This window comes from Cyrtonyx montezumae, unplaced genomic scaffold (genome assembly GCF_038088225.1).
Source record: "Cyrtonyx montezumae isolate F1298 unplaced genomic scaffold, pur_monq_1.0 scaffold_8, whole genome shotgun sequence".
NCBI classification, from domain to species: domain Eukaryota; kingdom Metazoa; phylum Chordata; class Aves; order Galliformes; family Odontophoridae; genus Cyrtonyx; species Cyrtonyx montezumae.
This window is the reverse complement of record NW_027072089.1, coordinates 19,661,517-19,687,095: the sequence shown is the minus strand read 5'-3', so window position 1 is coordinate 19,687,095 and position 25,579 is coordinate 19,661,517. Positions and strand designations below refer to the sequence as shown.

Sequence of the window (25,579 nt, the reverse complement as noted above, 5' to 3'; positions counted from 1 at the left end):
AACTGGATTAAAAAAATAAAAAAAAGTGCAGTAGCTGTGTCTTGGGAGCACATAGCATTTAAATATGTCAGTTCTTCACTACTTTTCTTCTCATAGAATGTTTTATAGATGCACCTTTTGAGCTGAATGGGCTTCATGTCAGATTTTTTTGCACAACGAAACTAATACAGAAATACTTCACTGTGTCTTTGATTTTACAGTCAAATAACTATTGTGAATAACTATTGTGACCATCTGCAGCAGCTGCATTTTACAAATTATTTGCTGAACCAAACTAAGCACAATGACAAAAGTAGTCATCTCAGATGTACTGTTAAAACAGAGAAAAAGGAGCGTTGCTTGCCTTTTGTACAGTATGGCCATCTGCTGTACAGATGTTATTATATAGAATGACTTCAGATACAATAATTGTAGAAAATTTTCATTAAAACCTCAACAATTTGCACTTGTTTACTTGAATCTGCATAACTCCCCAGTGAGACAACACAATACGCTTGGGGTTTCTTTGGTTCTCACTAGCTCTCTCTTTGATCCTTTTTGATGTGCTGACTTTAATAAACATAGTTAAAAACACTGTTCAAAAACATCATGGAAAAAACTACAAAGGAACAATTACAGCAGTAGAAACTACTCTAATCCCTTACTTACGCAAGCTATTTTTAGTGAAATATGTTTTTTTACACATTTTATGTGGCAGTGTTTTATAAACAGTGTAAACGACCCCTTTTCCAGATGAGTTTTAATGCAGGAGATGAAGTTGTTTTGTAAGGAATCCTATTTGGTAGGAATTATTTAGAAAAAAAAGAAACTCATAAGAATGTACTGTTGGCATTTCTCCTTGCTTTAGGAGGAAAACAAAAGTGCATGACCCCATGTAATGCTTTGACTCTTTAGCTGAAATTAAGAAAAAAGCGTGCTATATAGGGTTTTTTTTTATTATCAGTTTTCCCTCTAGACTTTCGTGGCTTATTCACAGAAGATAAAGGCCTTCTGTTTTAATTATTACTCTTAATATGTTAAATGAAAATTAGAAAGTTGTACTTTGTGAAAAACAAAGTGGCTAATTAGCTGAATTATTTCTTCCCCTTCTTACAAATTTAAGTATTGAACCCTCACATTGCAGTTGGATCAAATTGAAACACCTTCATTTCTGCTTATCCTGCTGCACTGCTATTACAACCCCAAACCTTTAGTGTTTCAAGGGACTTCATTTTTTGGACTTTTTTCATGTTTTAATGCAGCAGTTACTTATAACAATATAGTAAGCATTTCTGCTAGAATACTTATGCTCTCCTCTGTACTTACCCTGAATATTTTGGTTTTAGCAAAGTATTACTATTGTACAATGTCATGCAGGGGAAAAAAAATCCCTTTCCCCCAGAAATGTTATTAATTTTACTTTAGAAAAGCCTAAAGGTATAAGTTTTTCTGGTACCATTAAGGGCAAGAACTTAAGTCATGTTGGTGTTAAATAACATAATTAATTGTAGTCATTTTAGGCTTTGTGGCTTAGAGTTTCAATCTAAAACTTGCATTCATTTCACAGAAGCAAGCAACAAACATTTAGTTCATTTTTGACAGCATGTTTGTACTGCTGATGAAAACCTGCAGATTGAAAACTGTTGTTAGACCTGGTTCAGTGATTTTCGTCCTCTGAGGCATGTGGCACCTTCTGGAAAGTGGCTGCAGCTCTGGAGGGTTGCAGCTTTGCAATTGCTTGGGATCTTGCTCGAGCTATGTATCTCACTATAGAAAGTCACATGCTGTTTAAGTCCATATCACTTTTAGTAATAAATTCTAAGAAACAAAGCGATTCTACACATATGACTTCCTGTTCATTTAGGTTTGGTGTTGAAATTAGCACTACCTACCTGCCAACAGAGCAGATAAATGAGAAAAGTGGAGGACTGTGACCTCCCCAGACAGCAAGAAGCCGCAGCTCTCAAAGGATCCTAAATGTGCTCAGGCTGGATGCAGAGGGAAGCCTTGCTGTGCAGTGCCTGAAGTTAGGGAGCCGTGTACATGAAGTGCTCCAAAGAGCATAGTGTTCCCCAGCCCTTTGTCCTGTATGCAGATATAATTACTTTAGCATATTAAGAAGAAGAAAGAGTAAACGCTAGTGAAGTGTAGGATAATTTCAAATATTTTTTACTAAACACAGAAGAAATTACATACTTAAGATATTTTACTGAAATATTAAAAAATAAATGGTGCTATTCATCGGTGGAGAGCAAAGACCAGACTTCATTTTGGGGTTAACTGGCTCTCTTGAGAAAACTCTGCTAAGGCGTTGTCATAGCCTTTGGATGCTGCAGATATGCAAGTTAGCCCCTGGGGAAATAAAACATTAAATTAGATATGACTACCTAAAATAATATGCAGCAGTAACAAGCCATTTACAACACCCAGAAGACCTTTGTTACTTTTAGAAAGAAATATAAACTCTTTCCAACACTTGAACAATAGGAAATTAATTCTTTGTCAGTAAAAGTCAGAGGACAAACTAAATATTTAAATGGCCACTGAGAATTGAGGGGGAAGTGCAACTTGTAGACAGCTATACAAATCACTAACAAACCTTAATGAATATTGGGTGTGGGCATTGGGCTCCTGTCAGTTTTGACACCGTGTCCCAAGTAGCTTGAAACCAACACTCAAGAAAAGGTGGAGACCTCATCAGGTCTCTAACATCTGGGATTTTATTTGTCATTTTGGCATACCCTGCAAGCGCAAAAGAAAGAGTAAAAGGGGATTATCTTGACAATGAAATGAGTTACTGAATCTTGTGATAATGAAAAGCAGAAGAATTCTAATTCCTTTCTATAGTCCCTGAGGTGGAGGTGCGTTTATAGTTCTGCAGAAGTATAATGTAGGAGGGAAGAACAGATGGCCTAAAATCCATGAAACAAGACACCACCTAATCCCAGGACTGAGTACCACTATTAATCCTGGTCAGATTCCCTACTGGTACTTTGTAACAGGGTTCAGAATTGCTACTGAGGAACTAGCATGTTATCTTGGGGAAAAGAAAAGGAAAAAAAGAAAATTAGCTGTAGGTTGTTGGTTGAAGCACTGATGATGAGGAACTGCATTTACGGTTGAAATATCTTCAAATGGTAAACTCCGACTGAAAAGCAATTCAGAACATATACGATTGATTCTCTGTTCACTTCTGCTTTTATTGTGAAAGTGTTTGCATATTTTTTGAGACTGGGATTTCTTTTGTTACGTGGATCCCAGTGCTCTATGTAGCAGTGGTAGGTTACGTTCACAGTACTCAGTTCTGCAGAATTCCCTAAAAAATGTAGGTAATAGTGAATGCTGAGGTTTTTATTTTTACTTTTGATACTTTGTGCCATTACTTCAGTTCAATCCAGAGGGCGTTTTGTAGGACATTCTGTGTGGTACAGAAAGCAGCATTCAGTTGTTACTGTTTGGTCTTAAGTGCCAGTTCCTGAGGTTGTTCAAATTGCAGGCATGCTGGCAGCACGTTTCTTCCTTTTTCTGTGACAAGAGTATTTTTAATGGGATGAGATCACCAGCTTCTTACCCTGAGAAAGAGAGCAATTCCATAGGAGCTCCAGGTGACCGTGCGTTTCCACACTTGGCCTCATGCTAGCTCTGTTATTCCTGCAGCTGTTACGAGTTGAGTCAGGGCACTGATGTGTCTGAAAACCGAGGCAACAGGAAAGTAATGTCCAGCAAGATCACCTTCATCTAGCACACTTGTGAGGACATTTTAATGGCTGTGCTGGCACATGTTTTAATTGAAAACCTCTCTATACCCATCTGTAAAGTAGTAATAAGCATGTTTAGTCACTTTTCTAAAAGCTAATTATATCTAAAGAGAAAATATTTATGATATAATAGCTAAGAATTACTTGTGTTGGTGGAGCTCTCAGTCACTTCTGAAAGCTGGCTTGACAAATGTGAAACGAACGCTGTTTTCGTTGTTTACCGTTATTCATTTTTCTCTGCTGAATTGGAATACGATAGGATAGTACAGTGCTTTACACATATATTACAATCATGATATACTAAAAGCAGCCTTGAACAAAAGTGAAAGTTCCTTTAGATTAATACACCCTCTCTGACCAGACATCGCATAATCCAAAACTACCAAATCAACAAGTGAATTGAGATTTTTCAGCTATTTAGTATTCAGTAGTGTAATGAACATGATGTACCTGCCCAGTTATTCTTTAAGGGAGATGAGCTCATTTCAGATAGATAACCATCTTTGACTTCTCTTCTGATTCATCACTGACCTGAACTCCATTTGAACCTTGTTAGACACAAAACAAGCAGGATTCCTGGCTTGAGCTATAAAATATAATTAAGCCCTTTTGAAATGATGTGTAAAAGAACATAGCTTTACCCCCACTATAACCACCACCACCACCACAACCAATAAAGTTAAATCAAGCACTGCCTGTAATGGATTAAAATAATAAATGTTCCTGGATTTTAGTGTTTGAAGTATTTGAAGAAAACAGGCTCCCAGCAGCCAGGACTGCTGAATGCAGGGGGACATTTATTAGTGACGAATTCAAGGGTTTGGCCTGTTTAAGATCATTACTTTCTGTTTACCGTGTGTTACACATCTCATGTTTTTACAGAGCCCACATGTGTCCATGTGTAACGCTGAACAACTCTTTCACTAAAGAGTAGTTAATTGGTAATGTGTAAATATTGTTCTCGTGGGGAGAATGAACTATCATAAGATTCAGCTCCACAATAATGAGGAATCCAGTGCGGTCAGTGGATTATTAACTAAGTCTGTCCTGGAAAAAAATTGTCCTTTACTATGTGTCTCACCATTTGTTTGTTAGCTACTACTGTTTCTAGGATTATGTAAATTGACTGTTTCTTAAATTAACTGCAGTATTCCCCTTGTAATTATTATACTGCTTTGTTACCCACCCCACCCCCTTTTTTTTTTACCACTTCTAAGAGGATACCTATCAGCAAAACAATGCAACTTTAGCAAAACCTAATCAATAAGTGATGTATCTCAAGTTTTCTAAAAAGGAAAATAATTTATGTGGATAATTGTATTTAATAAGCATATATTTATGAAATCATAGCTTCCTTAGTATTTACAGCAATTGTAAAATAGATACTAAATGCAAATATGAACAATGAATGTCCCAAAGCAAATATCACAGATCATTACCCTTGTAATGTGTGACATTAAGGTAGAAGGTACTAATGAAAGCTGCTTGCTCATTACCTTTCAGCCAGATGCTGTCTCTGCTGTCCAGCCATGGAGGGTAGCAGGGTGCTGTGTTGGCACGGACCAATGTGCCAACATTGTGCATACATGTGCAACTCTCCCAGTCTGAACCCGCACCACAGAATTGAACACTGGGTCATGATTTGCTTCTGAGCTGACTCAAACTGGGAAAAGTGATTTTCTTCCTAGAGATAAGATTTGTAGCAAAGCTGTGACTGTTTTCCAAAAGGCTTTTCAAAATATTACTTGTCCATAGCCCAGTGCAGTTGGTTCTATTTATTACGTGTTTCCGTTTTCTTAAAACTCTTTTCCCATGTAGAAATTTCCAATTTAAATAGTACTCTATGTTGTATTAGGTGGCAGTGCAGCGAACCAAACAGGATTTACAACTACCCAAGGAAGAGCAGTGCAGTGCATTACAAGAGAAAAAAAAAATTCCTGCTGCATTTCTACTTGTTTTACTTGGAGTCAATTCAAATATCACCAATTTAAAACGTAAAATAAAATGCTCATAGTTAATATCTAAACATCATCTCTGCCTTTGTCTGTGAACCAGGAAAAAGACTGGAGCTCATTTTAAACACCTTTTTTGCCTAAGCACTATGTGATCATTACTGTAAGCCGTGGTTATTTCAGTGTATTTGCTGCATCTGTTAAAACAGTTCGCTCTGCATTTCTGTGCACACATACAAATAGATTCAGGCACAGAGGGCAGTTTAATGTGGAACCTCTCACTGATGGTAACTCCAAGGTGTTTATATTGGGGCACTGAGATTCTGTGAAATATCTTTGTATTACTGTAAATTAAGTCTTACTGACTGAAAAAGAAGGCTGACGTAATATCAATCCAAATGTTGTCTTTTAGTAAATTTTCTTCATTATTCTCCTGTAATGTTTTCTGTTAAATTTCCATGCAAGGTAATTTCTAGCAAGTGCCAGCTGTTTTATAGACCTTCCTACGTTATTTCCAGCCACATAAAAATATCTGGATATACCTTTTGATTATATGTCATCATAAGGTGAGCTGTACTGAGACAGAGAGAAGCCTGACAGAAGCTGTGCTTCGCTCAGTTAGAATAGCAGCATCTTGAGGTGCTGCTGTGGGTCAGGGTGGGGTCTAACAATGGAGGATTTGCAGCATTCTTTAAACAGTGTCTAAAGCAAGTGCTTCATATTTATTAGTCTCTTGGAGGAGTGTATTAAGAGCCATGAAACTATTTGTTTCTAGAAGTAAATTATTGCACGTACTGAAAAGTATGTTGGTGTTCATGAGCAATAATCCAAACAGAACAAGTTAACTTCTACATATCACAACAATCGTTTATGAAGATATACTACCTCTGTGTGATGCCATCTCAAGTTCACTTCAGATGGAGACTTTGATTTAATCTGTTTAAACTGAAGTTACAGTGCTACAATAGAAGTTTGTGAGAGACATGTGAAAGGACTGACTGCAAATAGTGCTTGGGAGGGAAAAACAGGAGAAATATTTTGCATCTTTGCCTTTCTGAGATGATCGTTTCAGTCTTACGAAAGCAGCTTCACTCACTGACCCTACACTTCTAATTTCAGGATGACATTTAGCAATGCTAAAATAAGCTCCTTTGCAGCATTTATTGATATTTTTTCACTCCCTTCCCTAAGGATGTGAAATTATTTCTTTTCTTATGTCATCTTTCTTGAATTTTTGTCTAGTGGTACCCCACTGAAGCTTTCCCCACACCCAAAGATTGTTTGCTGTTGCTTTTTGGGGGTTGTGCATCCACATCAATTTTCATCTGTTTTCTTTAAACTTTATCAGGATGTTACTTTGTGCAAATTTATCTCAATGCTTTTGCATTCATTTATTACTTTACTTACTAGAAAAATAAATACTCTTGTCAGAAAGAGTGAGCAAGCACTGGAGCAGGCTGCCCAGGGAGGTGCTTGAGTCACCATTCCTGGAGGCGTTCAAGAAGTGTTTAGATGTTGTACTAAGGGACATGGTTTAGTGGGGAAATACTGGTGGTAGGTGGACAGTTTGGCTGGATGGTCTTGGGGGTCTTTTCCAACCTCGGTGATTCTATGACTTTTTTTTTCTTTATTAAGAACATGGAAATTTTTATACTAAGATTCACTTTATCCTCCAAAGTACGAGTAGGTAGAACTGCTATGAAGAACAATCATATCCCATTGAGACAAGAAATCTCTCATTGGGTCTATGAGCATTACCTGATCCTTGTAGAACCCAGGCTACGGAAGTGTTTGTGACATTTATTAATTTAGAATTTACTAACTTCTTCTTAGTTGTGTCTTCATTTCTCAGTTGTTAGCATAATGTTTGGGAAAAGCGCTGCTGATTTTGAAGCAACAGGATTATGTGCTGAATGCTCAGTTTTGTAGTTAAGCTGTTGGATATTGTGTTTTCTTTGTACTTTGTGGAGATGACTACAGAAGACTGCAAAACATAATCCTTCCAAGTGTAATCCCAGTGAAAGAAAACATAAATAAAACCACTTGTATTCTGGCATTCCTTTTTCCCTTTTGTTATTTTTGCAACTTGGCATACACTCCAGTAAAAGTATAGAACATTTCAATGTATTGAAGAATTGTGCAATAGTTACTGAGAATTTCTCCTCTTTAAAACCAAAGATTCGTGTACACACTATGTATATATATAAAGAATTTCCAAATACTGTAATGCCTCTAAATATAAATGGACTGAGTGTAGCAGAGTGAGGGTGCTCTCTTCCCATAAAAATACCTCTTTCTTGTTGCAAGACCATTTTGCAGAATAAAGTCCAAACTCAGAACAAAAGGGGAAACATCCTGAAGTGCTGATGTCTGCATTCTTGATTATCACTGGAGTTTTCTATAAAAAAAAAAACCCTCTGAACAAAAAAAAAAGCACCCTCTGTTTCTGGTTCCAGATAAGACCAGGACCAGGCATTCAGAAGCTTGCCTGAAGAACTCAGGGCTGTCACCCCTTTACAATTCATGACAACAGTCCTGTTTGATTGGCATGAGGCAAGAGTTTGCTCAAGATCATGATCACTCTTACTAAAACCCAGACAACTCCAGGGAATTATTCTCCTCATCTTTGAATTCCTACTCAAGTTGAGTACAGTTCAGTGCCGTTACAGCTATTGGGAGTGGTTGACCACATTCTTTGTGGATGCTGGATAAATAGGAAAAACAGAAATGTAGTGTACTTCCTTCCACTGTATAAAATATGTCTTGATATTATGGAATCATATCTGCCAGGATGCAGATGTTTTTCACTGGATTCTCAAAGATTCATGGGAGAAGTTTTAGTGCATGTATTCAAAAGAGAGTTTTGAATAACTTGGGGGGTCTTTTCTACCAGCAGAGGTATGAAAATATTAAATGGTATTATACCATGACATAACTATTTGTAAGCCGTGGGTGTTTTTCAGTCATTCACATTGTCTGAGTTTTTAGTTTCATTAGAAAAATAAGCCATGGGCGTTATAAAGTGTGACGATATTCAATATTCAGCTATAAGAACCAGAAGAGAAAAATTTACCCAACCTCAGTTCTTGCACTTCTCATGCACAATATATGGAAGTATTAAAGAGATAGTAAATATGGTTTCTTTTATTAAATTGTGATTGCAGTCATTTAAATTCACAAGAGATGTGAAAATTCTAAGTGGTGTTTCATTCCTGAAAGTGCTTGTCTTTAATGTGAGGACATAAGGTCTATCCATATATTTAACCTGCCATTGTTTTTTTTTTTATGTTTTATAAAGCTGTGTGAACTGCAGATGGTTATGATGTGAAAAGTTTAGTTTGTTTTTAGGTAAACACATGTTATATATTTTGAGTTACAGTAATTGCTTTGAATTATTTGAATTCAAACATTACCTTTACTCTCCTGCTAAGCGCTCCAAAGTCTACCAAAGCAATATTTTATAAGTAACTTGGACAAAAGCAAAGGGAATCATTCAAAATAGCTATTTCCTATCAGGTTAAAATATAATCAAGTGAAGCAGCTGTTCTTGTTCTTAAGACACTCTTTTGAAAAAATGTCATAGTTTAATGAAAAAAATGTCTCTTCTCATAAACCTTAAAATACTCACACATGCAAAAAGTCATAATGTTTTGGCAAATAGTTCTTTGTAAGAAATGTGCTTGAAACATACCTGCTCCATAACTGCAACGCTGCATAAAATACATGCCATAATGCTGGGAGAGCAAGCTGAAAAGAAATTCCCAAGTTTTCTTGTCCAACTCTGATTCTCTTGCTTGGACCAGAGAGCAGTTGTCCACACAAATAATTCCATGGATGTTGTGGGACTGCTTCTTACTGGTGCACATTCACAGTCTCAACCTAAAGTAAATCCAGATAACAGTCACGAAATGTAGGGGGACTAACTACCAGCAGGATAAAGTCTCTGTCTGTCTTTTCAGGAATCCATGGATCATGTTTTGTCCTGGACATAAAAGATTTCCTGCTTAAAACAAGTCTCAAAGAAAGAGCAAGGTCTCTGATCGGCCCTTTTTGCTGTTCAGTCACAGTGGAAGCCAAGTGGTGTAAACACAGTGGTGATCCTGGCCCAGAGCAATCTATTCCAAAAATGTACATTGATTTGAGAGGAGGACTGCTGCAGGTCTGTATGAGTTGCTTATGGTTCTGATATTGAACTTGACTAGATTTGAGTGACAGAGAGTTTACAAATAAATTGCACGGGAGCCTGTAAAGCTTTGCAGATATCGTGACCTCGTTTGATTGGAGGTTTCCGGTTGGTCGATTGGTTCGGGTATTTTATTCTTTTATTTTTACCCTTTAAAATAAGTCTTTCATGTAAAACTGAGGATTGAAAAATTGTGTACAATGTTTTACATTTGTATCTTTTTTATTTTTAATACTATTCAAGCTATGCCTTGTAGCTGCATGTGTGTGTTCCTCTAAAGTACTGGATCAAATTACTAACACTTAATATTAAGGACCCTGTTCTGATGTATGTGTTTGTCCATCCGTGAGCTATGTGTCTGTAGTGCCTCGGGGTAATTTTATGAAATGCATATCCTTTCTTTTTAAACTTGCACAGATTTCTCAGGGGAGCAATTATAAACCGTTGTTTGTAGTAATTAAGACTCAGTTTTCCATGCTGTCCTCTCCGTTTTGGAAGTGCCCATAACTTGAAACCAGTCCAAGAAGCATGGGAGTTCTTGAAAGGAAACATAGATTCTGTGGGACTTAAACAAGTGGGCTTTAAGACGTGTCTTGTTTTAATTATTTTTATTGTAGTATCTATACACACCAAATGTTTTAAAATAAATGTATAAATCAAGCATATAAAACACAAAAAGGAAATCTTGACATTTAGTTGTGTAATTAGACCTTTTCCCAGCATCAGCGTCAGAAGTTCATAAAACCACAGCACATGGAATAGGGTTAATTGAGTAATACAAATTTAGTATATATAGTATAATGAATAAAGTGAGTTTGTTTTTCTGCTTCTTTTTCATTTGTTATTCACAGGTTGGCTGACCACCTCTGCATGTTGTTACAGGAAGGATGTCATGGTTTTTGTTTGTGGGTTTTTGTTTACAGATTTTGGGTTTTTGTAACAAGGACCTTAAAAATATCTATAAATCTGAGAAAGCCATTACTATTAGAATGTGTGCTGTAACAATTAGCTTTTTCTAGAAAAAAAAACGTTTGGTGCAACAGATGCTGACAAAAGCATCAGCAGCTCTATTTCAGATGAATTTTACCCATCTAGATACTCTACTCCTGTTAATTTGTATTGCAAGAGAGCAGAGAGAGCTGATGTGAAATTGGTGCCTCAGTTGTGAATTAGGAGTGTTAGTTGCTAGTATTATTACTCTTGTATTAGGACTTCTCTGCTCTGGAGTCCCAGCTGCCTTAAAAATAACGTGAATAAAAATGAGGGGAAAAAAGCATTCCTCTCTTCTCCATCTGCAGAGACCTGAGGCCGCTGGGCTCCCCCAGGGGGTGACAGAGCTCCTCTGAGGTAGCACCTGAGCTCAGAGCTGCTCTGGGCATTGGAGCAGAGGTGCACTGGTCTTGGGGATATCCATGGGGCTCTGCCCGTGCAGCTCTCTGGCTGCAGCTGTTTGCAGGTGGCCTTGGTTTGTTCCACGGGCTTACACATTGACGCAGAGGAAGAAAAAGCTCCCTTCATGACAGCTGTATCACAGTCACTTCAAGAGTTGTCTGGTTTTGTTTTTTTCATATTTGAAAATGGCTGTTCCCCACTGACAAAATTTGAACTGCTCTTTATGTACAGACCTGACTTGTTTGTTCTCCTCTTATCCTTACAATGAACTTCTAAGTTGCTGTCTGTTTGTCCCACATTGGTTCTAAATTTCTTTATTAATTGCCAATTAAAGTTGTTCCCCTGTGTCCCTGTTGCTCCCGGGCCTGCTTCTGCACAAGGACTAAAGGGCATAGAATGATCCTTTCAGACTGGAGGTGGATTTAAGAAAGGCAGTGCTTCTTTTCAGTGTTGGGAAAGGAGCGTCTGCTTGCCTTTTGCTGCACAGCATATGAATCTTACACATTTTGAATTTTGGCTTTGCACAGATATGGTGGTTTTTTAAATTACTATGGGTTTTATTAAACTTTGGACCATGCTCACAGAACTTGCAGCCCATCCAGTTTACATTCTGCATGTAGTCAGCGTTCGCTTGAGATGATCTCGGGTGTGTCTTTCTGGTCTTTTTGCCGTGTCGCTTCTTCAGTATCTGATGTGTTCCAGAATTCCTGTCTGCTCTTTGAACAATTTAAACTCCAAATATTTAACTTTTTCTGGTCCTATTTTAAACGGGAAGACCGGTGAACAGTCCTCACAGTACACACTGCACTCGGCTGCGTGTGTTTGCATATCACTTGTCATCGCTTCTGTGCTCCTAACCAGCAACTGTCCCAGTTGAAATGTCAGGAATCAATACTTCTTTCAGAATTACGAGATGAAATTTGCCAAAATTATTTTGTAGACGTTTCTTGTTGTTCCTCTTCTTATCTTCACATTTAGGATATGTGCAAACAATTAAGATGTAAGTAGAATAGACTGAAAGCAATATAATGTTCTTTTTTCTTTTTTTTCCTTCAGAAACAACTGTAGGTAATCATTTTTTGTATTTGTATTTTTCTTTTTTTTACTTTCTTCTCTTAAGGTTTTCTGGGGTCAGGAGCATTTGAACTGTTTAGTTCTACTCCAGGAGCTTGTTTGGGAATACCTTACTAAAACCGTCAGTGCAGAGGCATTCGTGTCTGAACGGAGGTATCGTGCTTGTTTCTCTACGGAAAGGAATCAGGCCTCAAAAACAGAGCATTCCTCAGATGATCTGAGAACAGGACTGTTCCAGTATATACAAGATGCAGGTAAGAGGAATACTATGCCTTTCCCTTTTAAAAAGAATTATATAAGAAATACAGTAGTATCCTATTAAAGATAACTTGCCTCTTACAAAGAATTTTTTTTTTAAGCAATTGAAAAGCCATCTGCTAGAATGACAAAAAAAAAAAAAGTTTTTTATTTCTTTCCATTTAAGCTCTAATCTTTTAAAAGTCAGGGAAATGGCTTTTTTACTTTCTCTCCTTTTGATCCTGAGGGGTTTATTTTAAAGTACTTTGGTCTCATAAAATAGCATGTTTCTTTTTAGAACTTATATGACAGATTATACCTTTATTTCATTTGACAGAAGCACAAAAACTGCCTGGTGCCTATGAAGTTGTGTTTTACAACGAAACTGAGGATAGTCCTGGAATGATGTTATGGAGATATCCAGAACCCAGAGTGCTCACTCTCGTAAGAATTAATCCTGTTCCTTTTAACACCACAGAAGATCCTGATATCAGCACTGCTGACCTTGGAGATGTTCTTCAGGTGGGTAATGAGAATTTTCTTTTTATATCAACAACAGAAAACATTACTACTGTAAAGTGAATGTTTTCAAGCTTGTGTTTATTAAAAATGAGCACAAAACAAATGTCAGGAGCTCTATAAAAACAATAGGAGGTAAATTCTACAGCTTGTGCATATCTTTAGTTTTAAAACTACTTGTGCAAACATTTTAACCACTTATTTGCAAAGCTTTTCCATGACCTAGCAAGCTTTATCAGTCTGGCTTGCCAAGAATACCAAGTTTTTATTTTGGCTTTGTATGACTTCATCCATCGGTCTTTATTTAAAGACCTTGTTTAATTTGAAAGTGAAGCATACAAAGACTTGGCCTGAAATTGCCCAAGTGCTTGGAATCATTGAACTAAGATCTCTAGTCCTGCTGTTCTCTCCTGTCTGTGATGGTGAGTGGCTGTACTTCCTCTAGTAAGATGCTCAAGAGTCAGAGTTACTCACATTTTGCTTTGAGGGAGTTAAATTGGGCAGTCCTATTAGACTGTGTGAGATCATGGAAATGGCCTTCAAAGGAGAGCTGAGGAGTGCAAATTTGTGATTCTGTGCTTCAAAAAGTAGTCCTTATCCTTACCTCTGAGAATTTCTGCTTTCCAAAATAGTTACTGCACTGTCATCTGTCTAGTGAAATTCATGTTTATAAATTCATTTACTCCTTCCATGCCTGATTTACTTTTTGCTTAATTTCAGTTTTGTTAATCTTTGTTTTCTTCTTGTATTCCAAATTGGATCTCTTTTTGTCTTGGTTTGTTTTTTTTTCCAATTGAATCTGCTTGTTGGTCAGAATGGTGTTGTGAGTCAAGGAAATTAAGTATCTCCCAATCCTTCCCATTTGTTCAGAAATGTTGAATTATATTTTATTGTTACTGTGACTTCAAGAATTGTATTTAAAATTGAATTATACACCAGTATGCTTTGAGTTATGGATAAGAAGTATAATCTTCCTCAGATAATGGTACTATGTTGTTACAGTGCACACATACTGCTAGTGAGATCATGTACGTGTCCTGCCAATTTCTTTGCCCTCTAGACAGCCAAATGTCCTTTCAGTTATATGAAAATTAAAATTCAATGGAAATAAAAATCAGCTCTGCTTGGCATGAGGTTTGAATCAAAGATAAAATTGTTATTGTATGCTTTCTTGATGACCCTATTAAGTTGCTATGAAAACCAGAAATTTACCTTCTTTCAGGATGGTATTTTCATAGCGTAGCACACCAACTTTTTAGTATAATTGCTTTAACTCCTTTTATAGATTACAGACATCATGAGCATAATGGATGTGATTTGTAATATGTCCCTGTACAAGGAAAGTATCAGATTTTCAGATGGACATCAATGGGGATTCTACATTTAGCCCCTTTCTGCTGAATGAAAAGACCATAGTTGCAGTCTTCTGTCATTTCTTCTATAATTGTCTCACACAGTGCTCTGCTGCCAATTCTGGGGTTGAGTAAACTTCTACTGGTCTTCACATAATTCTGCAGCCTTGCATTTAATCCTATACATTAACCACAGCAAACTGTTTCCACCACTCTTAAGTTTTTAGTTAAGTATCCCTATATAGCTTCACTTCGTTATGCTTTTTACCGTGGCAGACTCTTCTTATGATCTGTCCATTTTATGATGAATTAATTATAATGGAGTCTTATATTGAAACCTTGGGTTCTCAATTACAAGGGAAGAGATTAAAGGTATCAGCCAAGTCAGAGCACAGTGTTACTTCTGTGATCTTGACTAACACGTCTGCTCGAAAACTGGGTGGAGGGAGTGTTGCAATACCTACATATTGGTAGCAGGCCATTAGTGATGGCAGTAACTGTTGCCTGGTGATTTATCACATTTTCAGAAATGGCAAACACACATAGACAGAACAGCTCTGCACAAGGTCAATAAATGGCCTTAAACTTGTATTGGATGCATTTTTTATTTAAAAATAAATAGATGGAGAAATAAGTAATAGAAACAATTTTCAGATTCCTTAGATAAATTACATGTACCAAACACACATCTCAAACTTTTGGTGCTGATTTAAATGAATCAGGTTTTTTGTCAGCTCTGTTTTTTTTTCCCTGGATGAATATATCTCTATTTTTTTAATATACAGATATTTATTGTATGTGGGAAATTCACAAAATATAAATAGGAAAAAGATAAGACAATGCTTTCAAATATGTCTTGACATGAAACAGTAGAGGAACATCTGCAAACCAAAGACTACAGCTTTTTTTAAAAAGGAACTAAATTTGAAGACAATAATTATATCAAAGAATATTACAAATATATTTTAAAAACTTCCCCAAGATTGTGTTTACATTCAAATGCTAAGAGGACCCATGATGTCACCAGGTGTGTTTCCAGTCTCCCTTATAAGTTCATAAGTTCATAAGGTTGGAAAGGACCTATAAGATCATCTAGTCCAACCATTTGCTTCACATAAATCCAGGCAGAGGTGCATTTCTGTAGGTTCTCTTGCATTTAACAGATTTAGAAGTTTGCCAGTTGCCTGATCTTTTTGTCCAAGAAACTTGCTGTGACATTTCATCTAGCTTTCTGTCTTTGCTATACTTCTGGCAAAGCTTTTAAATCATGAATAGATTTTAGAATGTTCTCTGTTTCTGTAGCTATTCCTTGAATTCTTGGAACTTACAAAAGCTCCACTATAAAGAGAATATTTTTTTTATATTGAAGCTGCATGTCATCTGCTGTGGAGAAAGGGATAAGCCAACAGATTCAAATTATAGGAGTTGAAACAGTGTTGTTTGTATAAAACTGTACCTTACTGCACTTTTCTAGACTGCCTGATGAACTTATTTTCTTGTGCTTTTACTTATGTTGTTGCAAGAGTAAGCAGTTTCACTCATCACATTTCTGTTACTGCTTACAATCCCAACTTTGTTGCTTTTGTCAATGGAGGAGAAAGAATGTATGTTTCTGCATGAGTAGTACTCATGCAGTACTCTCTCATAGAGTACCCATGAAGAGTAGCATGTTGCATTTTCTTTCAAGATTTCAAATAGTTTGATCTTTTCATCTGGAGGCAGAGAGAGAGAATCCCAATTGCACTTGCAAGAAACTGCATCAGGATTGTATTTATTTTGTGATTGAGAGGATTTCAACTTCTTACTGTTTACTGGACATTGCAACCCCATTCTGTTTAATTACTAATGCTTCACTGTTCTGTTTTCACATGCTATACGTATTCTTTGGCTCTGTGTGATGTACCATTCATTCAGATAGCTATTATTTAATTAAGCACTCCAAGTTTCCCTGCTGAACCTTTCTTAACTGTTTAAGGAATTCCTCTTCAGTGACATTTCTGAAGTGTTTCTAATTCTTAGATACTACAGCCATTTCTTTGCATCACTTCTAACACTTTTTGATCTGTAGAGCAGGAGTTTCTCTTGTACTTTGTTATTCTTTGGTACAGTGGGTCAATACAATTCCCAAACTGGATGTTCAGTAGAAACAGAAGAAACTCTTTCAGCATCCTATCAAAGAAAAGTGGTTTCAAAATTATAAAGTGGTTACAAAATTATGATGATTTCAGGTTGAAGATTTAGTCTTTTCTGGAAAAAGACATCCAGAAACCATTCTAGTTTTCTAGTTCAGTATCTTGTAAATAATTGCGACAAAAAATATTGTGGAATGGCTAGTAATTAAAAATAAATAAAGAAATAAATGTAGAAGCATCTAAATTAATATGAAGTAATATGTAATAATTGAGATTCCCATTAAACAGCACATCTCTTTTTAAGTTCTTAGTAATGAAGAAAGTACAATGGTATTGTTTTAGGAACATGAAATCAATGAAGTGAAGCAAAAATACAGTTTACTGCTGTGCTTGCAAGTGTTTGGCTGCAACCTTGTACAGCTGACTGAAACAGAAGTTAATATTGGCATCTGTATCAAGGAGATGTGCCATGGATGCAAAGTATTTCTTACTCTGAAAAAAAATATTATTTTAATTTTATTATTTAGTCTGCCCAGTTCTTTGAAAATATATTAACTCTTTACTGTTACATCAGCTTCTGTTTTAATTCTGGTAATAGTTGCTCATTATCCAATATTTGAGAATTTTTCTGTGTTTAGAAAGCTCTAGATATTGCTTAACGTCTAAGTAAAGGTCATTGTGGGACAAAGGAGTATACACAAGAGCAGCAGTGTAATGTTCTCATAAGAAGAAAAAGCAAATAGCTGTGTCTTATGTAATTAATGTAATAAATACTGCCTCTAAACCACCACTAATGTACTTCTTGTGTAATGGAGATCTACAGAAAAGGCCATCAAGCAGCAGGAGACTCAAATATTGGTAGAGGCATACCCTTTTGATCTTGACTATTGCTAAGATTATTTTTAAAGCTATGGAGAAGAAAAAGCATTTTACACTGGCAATTTCACTTAGCACAGATTTCTTAGGAGTGAAGTTAATCCTCGTGCTGACTCCATGTAATGTTATTTAAGCCTGGGTAATCCTTTACTGCCCAAATCAGAAAGGGCAAGGGGTAGAATAGTGTTTATGTGGGAATCTTATTCATAGATCAGGAGCAGAGAAAAGTCCAATTTGGAAAAATTTCACAGAATGAGTTCACAGGGTAATAAGCACAATGAAGGAAACAAGTAGAAATGCCAATACTTTAAAATATTGAAGATTGTTACTGGTGTGTCAAAAGGGATGCCTTCTGAGACTTTCTCAGTTGTAACAGAAGAGACTTTTTAAACCTTCAAATAGATTGGTGGTCAGAGGAAGTCTGATGATTGAAGATAAATGGATGAATAACTTTAAAAAGCCTGGTTACATTTAGGCCATTAGCTTGTGTAGAATTTTTATAGTTAAAATTCTTTGGAATTATGCATATATATTTGTCTCAACAAGTATTCATGTGTGAAGGCTTCATTAAGGTATATTTCAGTTTCCCACTTTAACTGTAAACCATATTCTGTAAGGCATCATTATAGGGCAGCATGTCTTCTATTTGCACTATCAGCTTTTCTAGTAGTGAAAGTTGATATCTGCTGGTGGTGATTATTTTCAGTCTTCAGTATTTTCAGTCCTGTCCATAAAATGTTTTCCACTGAAGACTGAACATAGTAATAGCCACCAGGTAGAATACCTTTTATAAATAAATCCAAGGTGCAGAAGATGTGAACATTTCTATTTCCAGACGATAGTTCAGGATTATACCTATTAGGCAGCTAATACCACAGTCCCAAAAGGCAGGGATAATGAAAGAGGCACCATACCAACGAACTCTACTGTGTGTTTCAGGGATGTGTTGCACTACTAAATTCAACCATGCCTATACAGTTCCTTGAATCCACCAAGTTGAGGAAAGGTACCTTCCTCAGTTCTTTTTGTTTTTTTGTTTGTTTGTTTGTTTTGCAGTTTGAAGGAGGGAGTTACAGGACAACATTTTGCTAGTGATTCAGTAGTGATTTTCAAATTGTAAGTTAGAATGTGGGGTTAGCTACAGTTAAGTATTTAAGCTTAAAGAAACTGGTAATGCATGTTTGTTCTGTGAGACTTAAAGCCATGCTTCTACTATGCTTCTGGTTTTCCAAAGTCTTCTACCCACAGTCTTGAGAATCTCAGATTTAGTTTTGTCTTTGCCTCCAAGTTGGCTATTTACTCAGAAGGCTGAAGAAGAGTTCTTATTGTTCTATGCTTTAGTAATTATCTACTCTGATTTCCTCTGGGACACATTTTTCTATCATTTTTCTCCACCGGGAACGACTTTGAGAGGTTTCAGTTAACAGGAGAGGGAGCAAAAATTGAAGTTGATTGAGTTCACCAAGATAGGAAAGTAGTTTTTCTGCTATCAAGGCAGTGTTTGGCTTTTCTTTGCAAGCAGCTGGAGGACTCCTCTAGCTAGTGAAATTTTTACGGAGATGCTCATTATTTTCCATTTCATTGTAGTAGAGTTACCTCGCCCCATAGCTGAAACAAAAAGCTCTGTATTGTCACAATAGCATTTACACAGGTGGCCATGTGGAGAACAGATTTATCTAGTGGAATTGATCACATCATATATAATATTCTGAATTCTGAGCTCTGTGATTTATTTAAGCTGCATCACCAACACTGACTTAGAATTCTTTCTCCTGAATTGTTATCCACTGAAAGATACAAGCTGCTAATGCTCTCAAGACAAAAGAAAGAAATTTGAAATGAAATTTGTTCATTTCTCCATAGGAAGTCAAAATATCTACCAAGCTATAACCTTGACAGACTTTTAGATTTGATGGTGTTTACTCAGTTTACTCTGTGTACCTGCCAGGATTCCTGTTGCAATGCAAGTGCATGCAGCACTGTAGTCAACATTATGAGAGCAGATAAAAAGATGAATGTGCCCTGAAGAGTGCTTTTTTGGCCTTTCTTCTTTATGTAGTGTCCTAATAAACAGAGCACTAACTCTTGGTTTAGAAAAGTGGTGATTACATTAACCAGATCTCATGGCCTACTGGAGCAAAGTAGGGAAGTGAGTATCGTTCTGAGGTTGTGAAGGCTTAACTGAGATTTAATAAGGAAGGACTAGGTAAATAAACCCTCTCTGGTACAATTCAGTCAGAGTATTTGCTGAGATGGTGAAGAGAACATAAAATATTTCCACCTTTGAATGGTGGGAATTCAAAAGACTGTCTGTTGCACTGCATTACATGCTTATGGTATGTAAGTAAAACATTTGCAAACTCTATGGTCTGAAGTCTGATTTTTTTCAACGTTGTCAGCCAATAAACAGTCATTTTCTAACACCTCGTGGTTGTTTAAACAGTGGCTTAAGGAAGCAAGGGCTTAAGAATGACTGACATTAGACCTACTGTAAGTCATTATTCCAGGAAAGATTTGACATGACAGTCAACAGGAAAAGAATTATGATCAATGTCAAAGACATTCATTTTCCCTTTTGACAGAGAATACCTCATTTTTGGCTGGCTCTGCTTCCTTTCTGCATTTCATTCCCTGTTGGGGCTACAATATTCAGCTGGGCATTCGAGTATCTGGGAAAGGAGCTTTTTGGAAAACCACAACTTTTATTTATCTTTGATTCATTTCTTACATTTCCAAAGCAACATCTATTTTGGAAATCCGGATAATTTGTGTATGACAGGTTAGTGACTGCAGTTCACGGTGTTATTAGATAAATAAGTTGTAAAGTTCAGCCATGCTTACCGATACACTGCGTTGTTTGCAAACTTTTGAATCTACTATCGTGCAGTGGTATCATCTTTAAACAATCAGACTTTTAAAATGAATGGTGAAATAGTTTGTCTGACTGTTGGAAACTGCTCAGAAGTCAGTGCAGTGCTTCATCTGGGATTCTGCTTTTTAAATCTTTTCACATTAATTCTGCTTTTTGATATTATTTGAAATGACTCTTATTAGTGTAAAGTGTTTTTATGATACCGCTGCTGTATGGAGAATTGCAACAAACTTGAAACAAAACAATGCAATAGAATTATTGAGCATATCTGACCATGAACTAGAACTTGTTTTTCATTATAATGTAGGAAATTATTTTCCCTGTCACTAAACTCGATGTTTATACCCATACCTGTGTACCAAAATGAATGCAGGTCATTACATAAACATCCACCCTATTTAAGAGGGCTCAAGGCTGGCTTCTAGCCTAAGCCAATTACCCTTCAGACAATCTGCTTGTAAGTTTTGTGATACTGGCAAAATTTTGCACATTTTTTGATGTTTTTGAACAATAAGGCTCTGGCTATTAATGATGTGTATTGTCTTCATTTTCTTTCCAGGGAGGAAGTAGGGGCTAAAGAAGTTGCAGTGTTCTACAGGCAGTCTTAAGCAGATGTTGAAACAGAGCCTGTTCTCTTTAGGAATTCCAACTTTAAACATTATTTGTGAACTTCCTTGCCTGAGAGTAGGATTAGCTCAGACTTTACTATTTTGTTACTGTATTTTGTGTGTATAATCTTAATTATTTTGCTGTGTGATCTTAGTGTTTGCTGCATCAAGATGAGGCTGTATCGCTTGGACTGTGGTTTCGGTGCAGTCTGCAGGGAGTTAAGCGTAACTTGTTGGGAATGTTAATGGAAGTTGTGCATAATTTGCCTGTGCATCACACTGAAATTTACCCTTTGGGGATATTGAGCTAGTGAAAATTCTGCTGGGTGCCAGAAGACTGACGAAACCATCAGATTATCCTAATGACAGATTTACACTCTCATTGTGTTTTGTACTTTTCAGAGTTTGTAAGTCTGATTTATGAAATTTTGCAAACTGACATTCTTTCTGCTGTGCGGTGATCTTGTGGCACTTTTTGTAGGAGTCAAGCTTTACTGTGGTGAGAATATGTGGTCAAAATATCCCATATACTTAAAATTACACAGTGCTTCATGTATTAATAGGCTGCTACCCTCAGTCCCAGAGGTGACTGCGTTTCAACAATATAGTGCTTACACTGTTAACAAATACTGAAACCCAGAAAATGCAAGTCTTAAATAAAATGTGAAGGATTGTTCCTAAATCAGGAAAAGAGAATACAAAATAGTGCAAGAAGTAGCTAAGTCTTTCATGTATGATCTCCTGTTGATATAAATTTATTGGTAATTGCATTAAGATAATAACTGAGATCTCAAGAGATTAAATGAAATGCTGTTGCTTTTGCTCTTGAAAAAGTGAGCAGTCTTCACATGAACTTAGTGTCGGGACAAATGGCACCTTGTGGAAAAAAAAGGGTTTGAAACTTACCAGAGCGCAAACATTTTCTTGTTTAAAAAATCCTACAGAACTCTTCTCAATTAAGGCATAGCACTGCTCTCCACTCCCTTAACGAAAGCCATCAGTGTGTTTAGAATAATTTTTCTGTAATGAAAGTCAGTATCTGTGACAGATTACATTACTATACACACCTGCATTCGTTCTGAACCTGCTAGCCTGATAAATTGATAAGATAAGTTGGTCACATGTTGTTTTAAAAAGGCAGAGAACAGAGTTCCTAATAAAAGAATGCTACATATTTCTTCTAAAAGGTTAAAAAGCATTTCTCAGGGCTCTTAAATTACCATATTCTGATACCAAGGGAAAATAAAACCTGGGCTTAGAGTCTTGTTTGTACTTAGAGGGCTTTCCGGACAGGAAGGCAATCTTGATGCAATTCAGTAAGCCACAATACCAGTGGGGCATTACAGGTGAAAAATTTGCAGCTGTACCCCTCACCACAACGTATTACAACTGTACAGTGGAATATTTCCTGTACAGAAATAGGGCTTGGTTAACTTTGTTTCCCAAGAGTAGATCACATTAAAATGTTATAAAATCATGATTTCCTGCATTTGAATGCTTGTGGTTTCTCAACTGGTTCCAATATTACAAAGGGTTTTTTATAGCTTCTATTAGTTGAAGATGTATAGAAGTTGTTTTTTTTCCAAAGTCAGCTAAAAGGCAGCTATGTGTTTCTAAAGAGCAATTTCTCTCAAAGACATGACTTTTCTTTCACATCACTTTTAATATAATTCAGTATTTAATTTACTTCATAAACTGTAGTACAAATGTAATTGTAAGCAAAATTAAATAAAATAAATACGTGAATAGTACCATCGATAAACTTGTTAAATGAAGCTGAAAGAGCTGAGGTCTATGTCATTACTCAGTAAACAAGTGAGTAATTATTCTCATTATTCAACCAAAGGTCTCTATGTGCATAGGAGAAAGAAAGAAAAAAAAAAAAGAAAGAAAGAAAGAAAGAAAGAAAGAAAGAAAGAAAGAAAGAAAGAAAGAAAGAAAGAAAGAAAGAAAGAAAGAAAGAAAGAAAGAAAGAAAGAAAGAAAGAAAGAAAGAAAGAAAGAAAGAAAGAAAGAAAGAAAGAAAGAAAGAAAGAAAGAAGAAAGAGAGAGAGAGAGAAAGAGAGAGAGAGAGAGAAAGAAAGAAATAGAGAGGGAAAGAGAGAGAAAGAGAGAGAGAAAGAAATTGGGCAGATGTTCCACTTTGTAGCAAATATTTAAAATTGAATGTGGTTTAACAAAATTGGTCCTAAACCTGCCACACTTCAAAGAGAAGTAAAGCAAACTCTGTGAAGAAATGTTACATTGCTGCTATTGTTTTTAAATGTCTTAATTTGTGGTATCTGATTATTACTGACTGCTGAAAATTGAGATTGTGCTGCAGTGGAATAACTGTTACAGCCCAAAACATAAGGGGTGTTTAAAGGGAAAAAGCAGTGTCAAAGTAATGGAAAATCATAACAAAAAATACAGAAGGAATAGCAGTGGGGGACAGAAATTACTCTGTACAGCTAAACATATTCACTACTGGTACCAAAACTATTAGTACTTCCAACAGATTAAATTTTACCTCACTGTAAACCACCTTATTTTTTTTTAATTTGGGTTTTCATGGAAAGGGAATAGCGGTTGTCCCTGGCTGTGCAAGGAGAGGATTTCTACACTGACAGGAGACAGTGACAGCCCTGAGGAAGGCTACGAAAGTGTTCTGCAACTAGGAGCATGCTTTGTAGCATGTTTTCTCAGAGTCAATCACAGAATGTAAACAGCATTGTGAATGTTGAAGGATCCTACAGCTGGCTGAAGTAGTGATCCAGCTCTCCGATCAGATTGGGTGTGTAGTGCAGCTGGGCATATTAAGGAGTTGTTTTTCTATTTAATATTGTACAAAACAGCATTTAGTATTTAATATGTAGAGATAAATATTGTAATGTTTTCCTGTTTATCTCTTTTGAGCATGTTTTATACGTTATGTATTTTTCCTGCAAGTGTTTTTTTCCTGTTTTTACGTAACTCATAGTTTAAATCAAACTTAGAAGTGCTCAGTGGTCAAAGCCAATAATTTTCCCAAAAATCTAGATGAAGCCTCTTATTTTCTACTGCTGCTGCTTCTGTTCACCTGAAGGCAGAACTGTACTTTTAGGGCAGTTGGCCCTGAAACAGGAAAATATCCAAAAAACAGGATAGCGTTATTGCAGTACAAACAGTTTATTCCTACTCAGGAAGCTTGAGTTAAAATCTCAGCATGGGCTGGCGTCCGACACAAAGTACAAGTTTGTATTGTATTCTGCCTCATTCACTTAGGTGGCCCTACTCTGTGAAGATAAAACACACACATGCTTCCTGTCTTCAGTTTTCTTGTACAGTAGTTGTTTCTGGAACAAGAATAACTTAATTTCCTAGAGGAAACACCCACCATGTGAGAGACTGAGTCAAGAAATGAGCATTTATTCTGCAGATTGCTTATTTTCTAGCAAAAACTAAAACAAAACATAAATGAAAAGGGCACATCACCAAAAACTGCCTCAGGCAGATTCTCTTGTAACTAAACCATTGATACCTTTCTCTTTACAGATCTGTATGTATATGTTTAAAAATCTACTGTTAATGCTGATTTAGTTTTTCCTGATGTATTTTTAATACTGATTTAAAGAAGGATATTGTTTAGTATTTAAGTAGTAAAAAAGCAAAACTTTTTTATTCTCTTAATTCAGCAACCTCACAGAACTATGCAGAAGGCTGTAGCTTTTTTCTAGACAGACAACAACAACAACAAAAGTTTGTGAAAAAGATGTGTTTTGCTAAGAAATTTAGATATTTAAGTTATTTCTGACCTAAATAGATGTTTGTCTCTGACATCTGTCAACAATAGGGCAATATGTATGGTGAGTGATAGGTGTGATTATTTATGGTAACCTGGTAGCTTGTGCAAATGTGGTGACCCATTGCTCAGCTGTCAGTGGTGTTCACCCAAAGCTTTGAAAGCCCAAACTAACTACACAGCCTAAAACTAGAAGGATAACATCAGGTCATAGGGAAGTCTAGAATCATGTTGTCATTGTAAAAGCCTTTAAAAGTCACATATGGATCAACAGTCCTTTATTTCCCATTCTGTTTTCTTTTTGCACAGAAATTTACATAGAGATATAGAATACCCACATGGTCAGTAGCATGTACAACACATGGATGAAAAGATTAATAAGTAGCATTGTGTTAACAGACTCTGTCGCAGTTTCCAACCTTCACTTTCAAGACAGGAATTAAGTTATTCTGGAACACATAATGTTTGACATAATATGCGGTGAAAAACTAAAAACATGATCTGTCACATTGTAGTGCATAAGTGGGAATATTTATGTTGGTTATCAATACTATCTTGCTGATAGATTAACAAGCATTCAGGAAATGAGTTGAATGATGTGGGTTTTAAAAAGGGTTTTCAAGTTTTCTTTTCTTATTTGGTTGTTTTGTGGTGGATTGTTTTTTGGGTAGGGAATCAGGGTTTTCCTGTGGGTTTTTTTTTTTTTTTCTTTTTTGCAAAATGTATATGATCAAAGCTTCAAATCAAGTTGAGAACAGATACATGTTCACAGAGGTGACATTAGTAATGTATACACTAGTGTAATAAGCATGAAGATTTTTACTTAAAATAAATTGAAATAAGAGATTCACAAAGAATAGGAAATGACATTAAGTCAGAAGAGTCC

General features: G+C 36.2%; 1 protein-coding gene across 5 annotated transcripts in view; it reads left to right on the top strand.

The window, feature by feature from the left end:
* Window positions 1-25,579, top strand: part of VPS13B (vacuolar protein sorting 13 homolog B) — a 412,996-nt gene that overhangs the window by 322,836 nt on the left and 64,581 nt on the right. For all 5 annotated transcript variants that reach the window (XM_065751678.1, XM_065751682.1, XM_065751679.1 and 2 more), the window contains 3 exons: window positions 9,649-9,848; window positions 12,385-12,592; window positions 12,913-13,097. In XM_065751678.1, coding sequence (XP_065607750.1) covers window positions 9,649-9,848; window positions 12,385-12,592; window positions 12,913-13,097 — 593 coding nt within the window. The remainder of the gene's footprint in view (window positions 1-9,648; window positions 9,849-12,384; window positions 12,593-12,912; window positions 13,098-25,579) is intronic.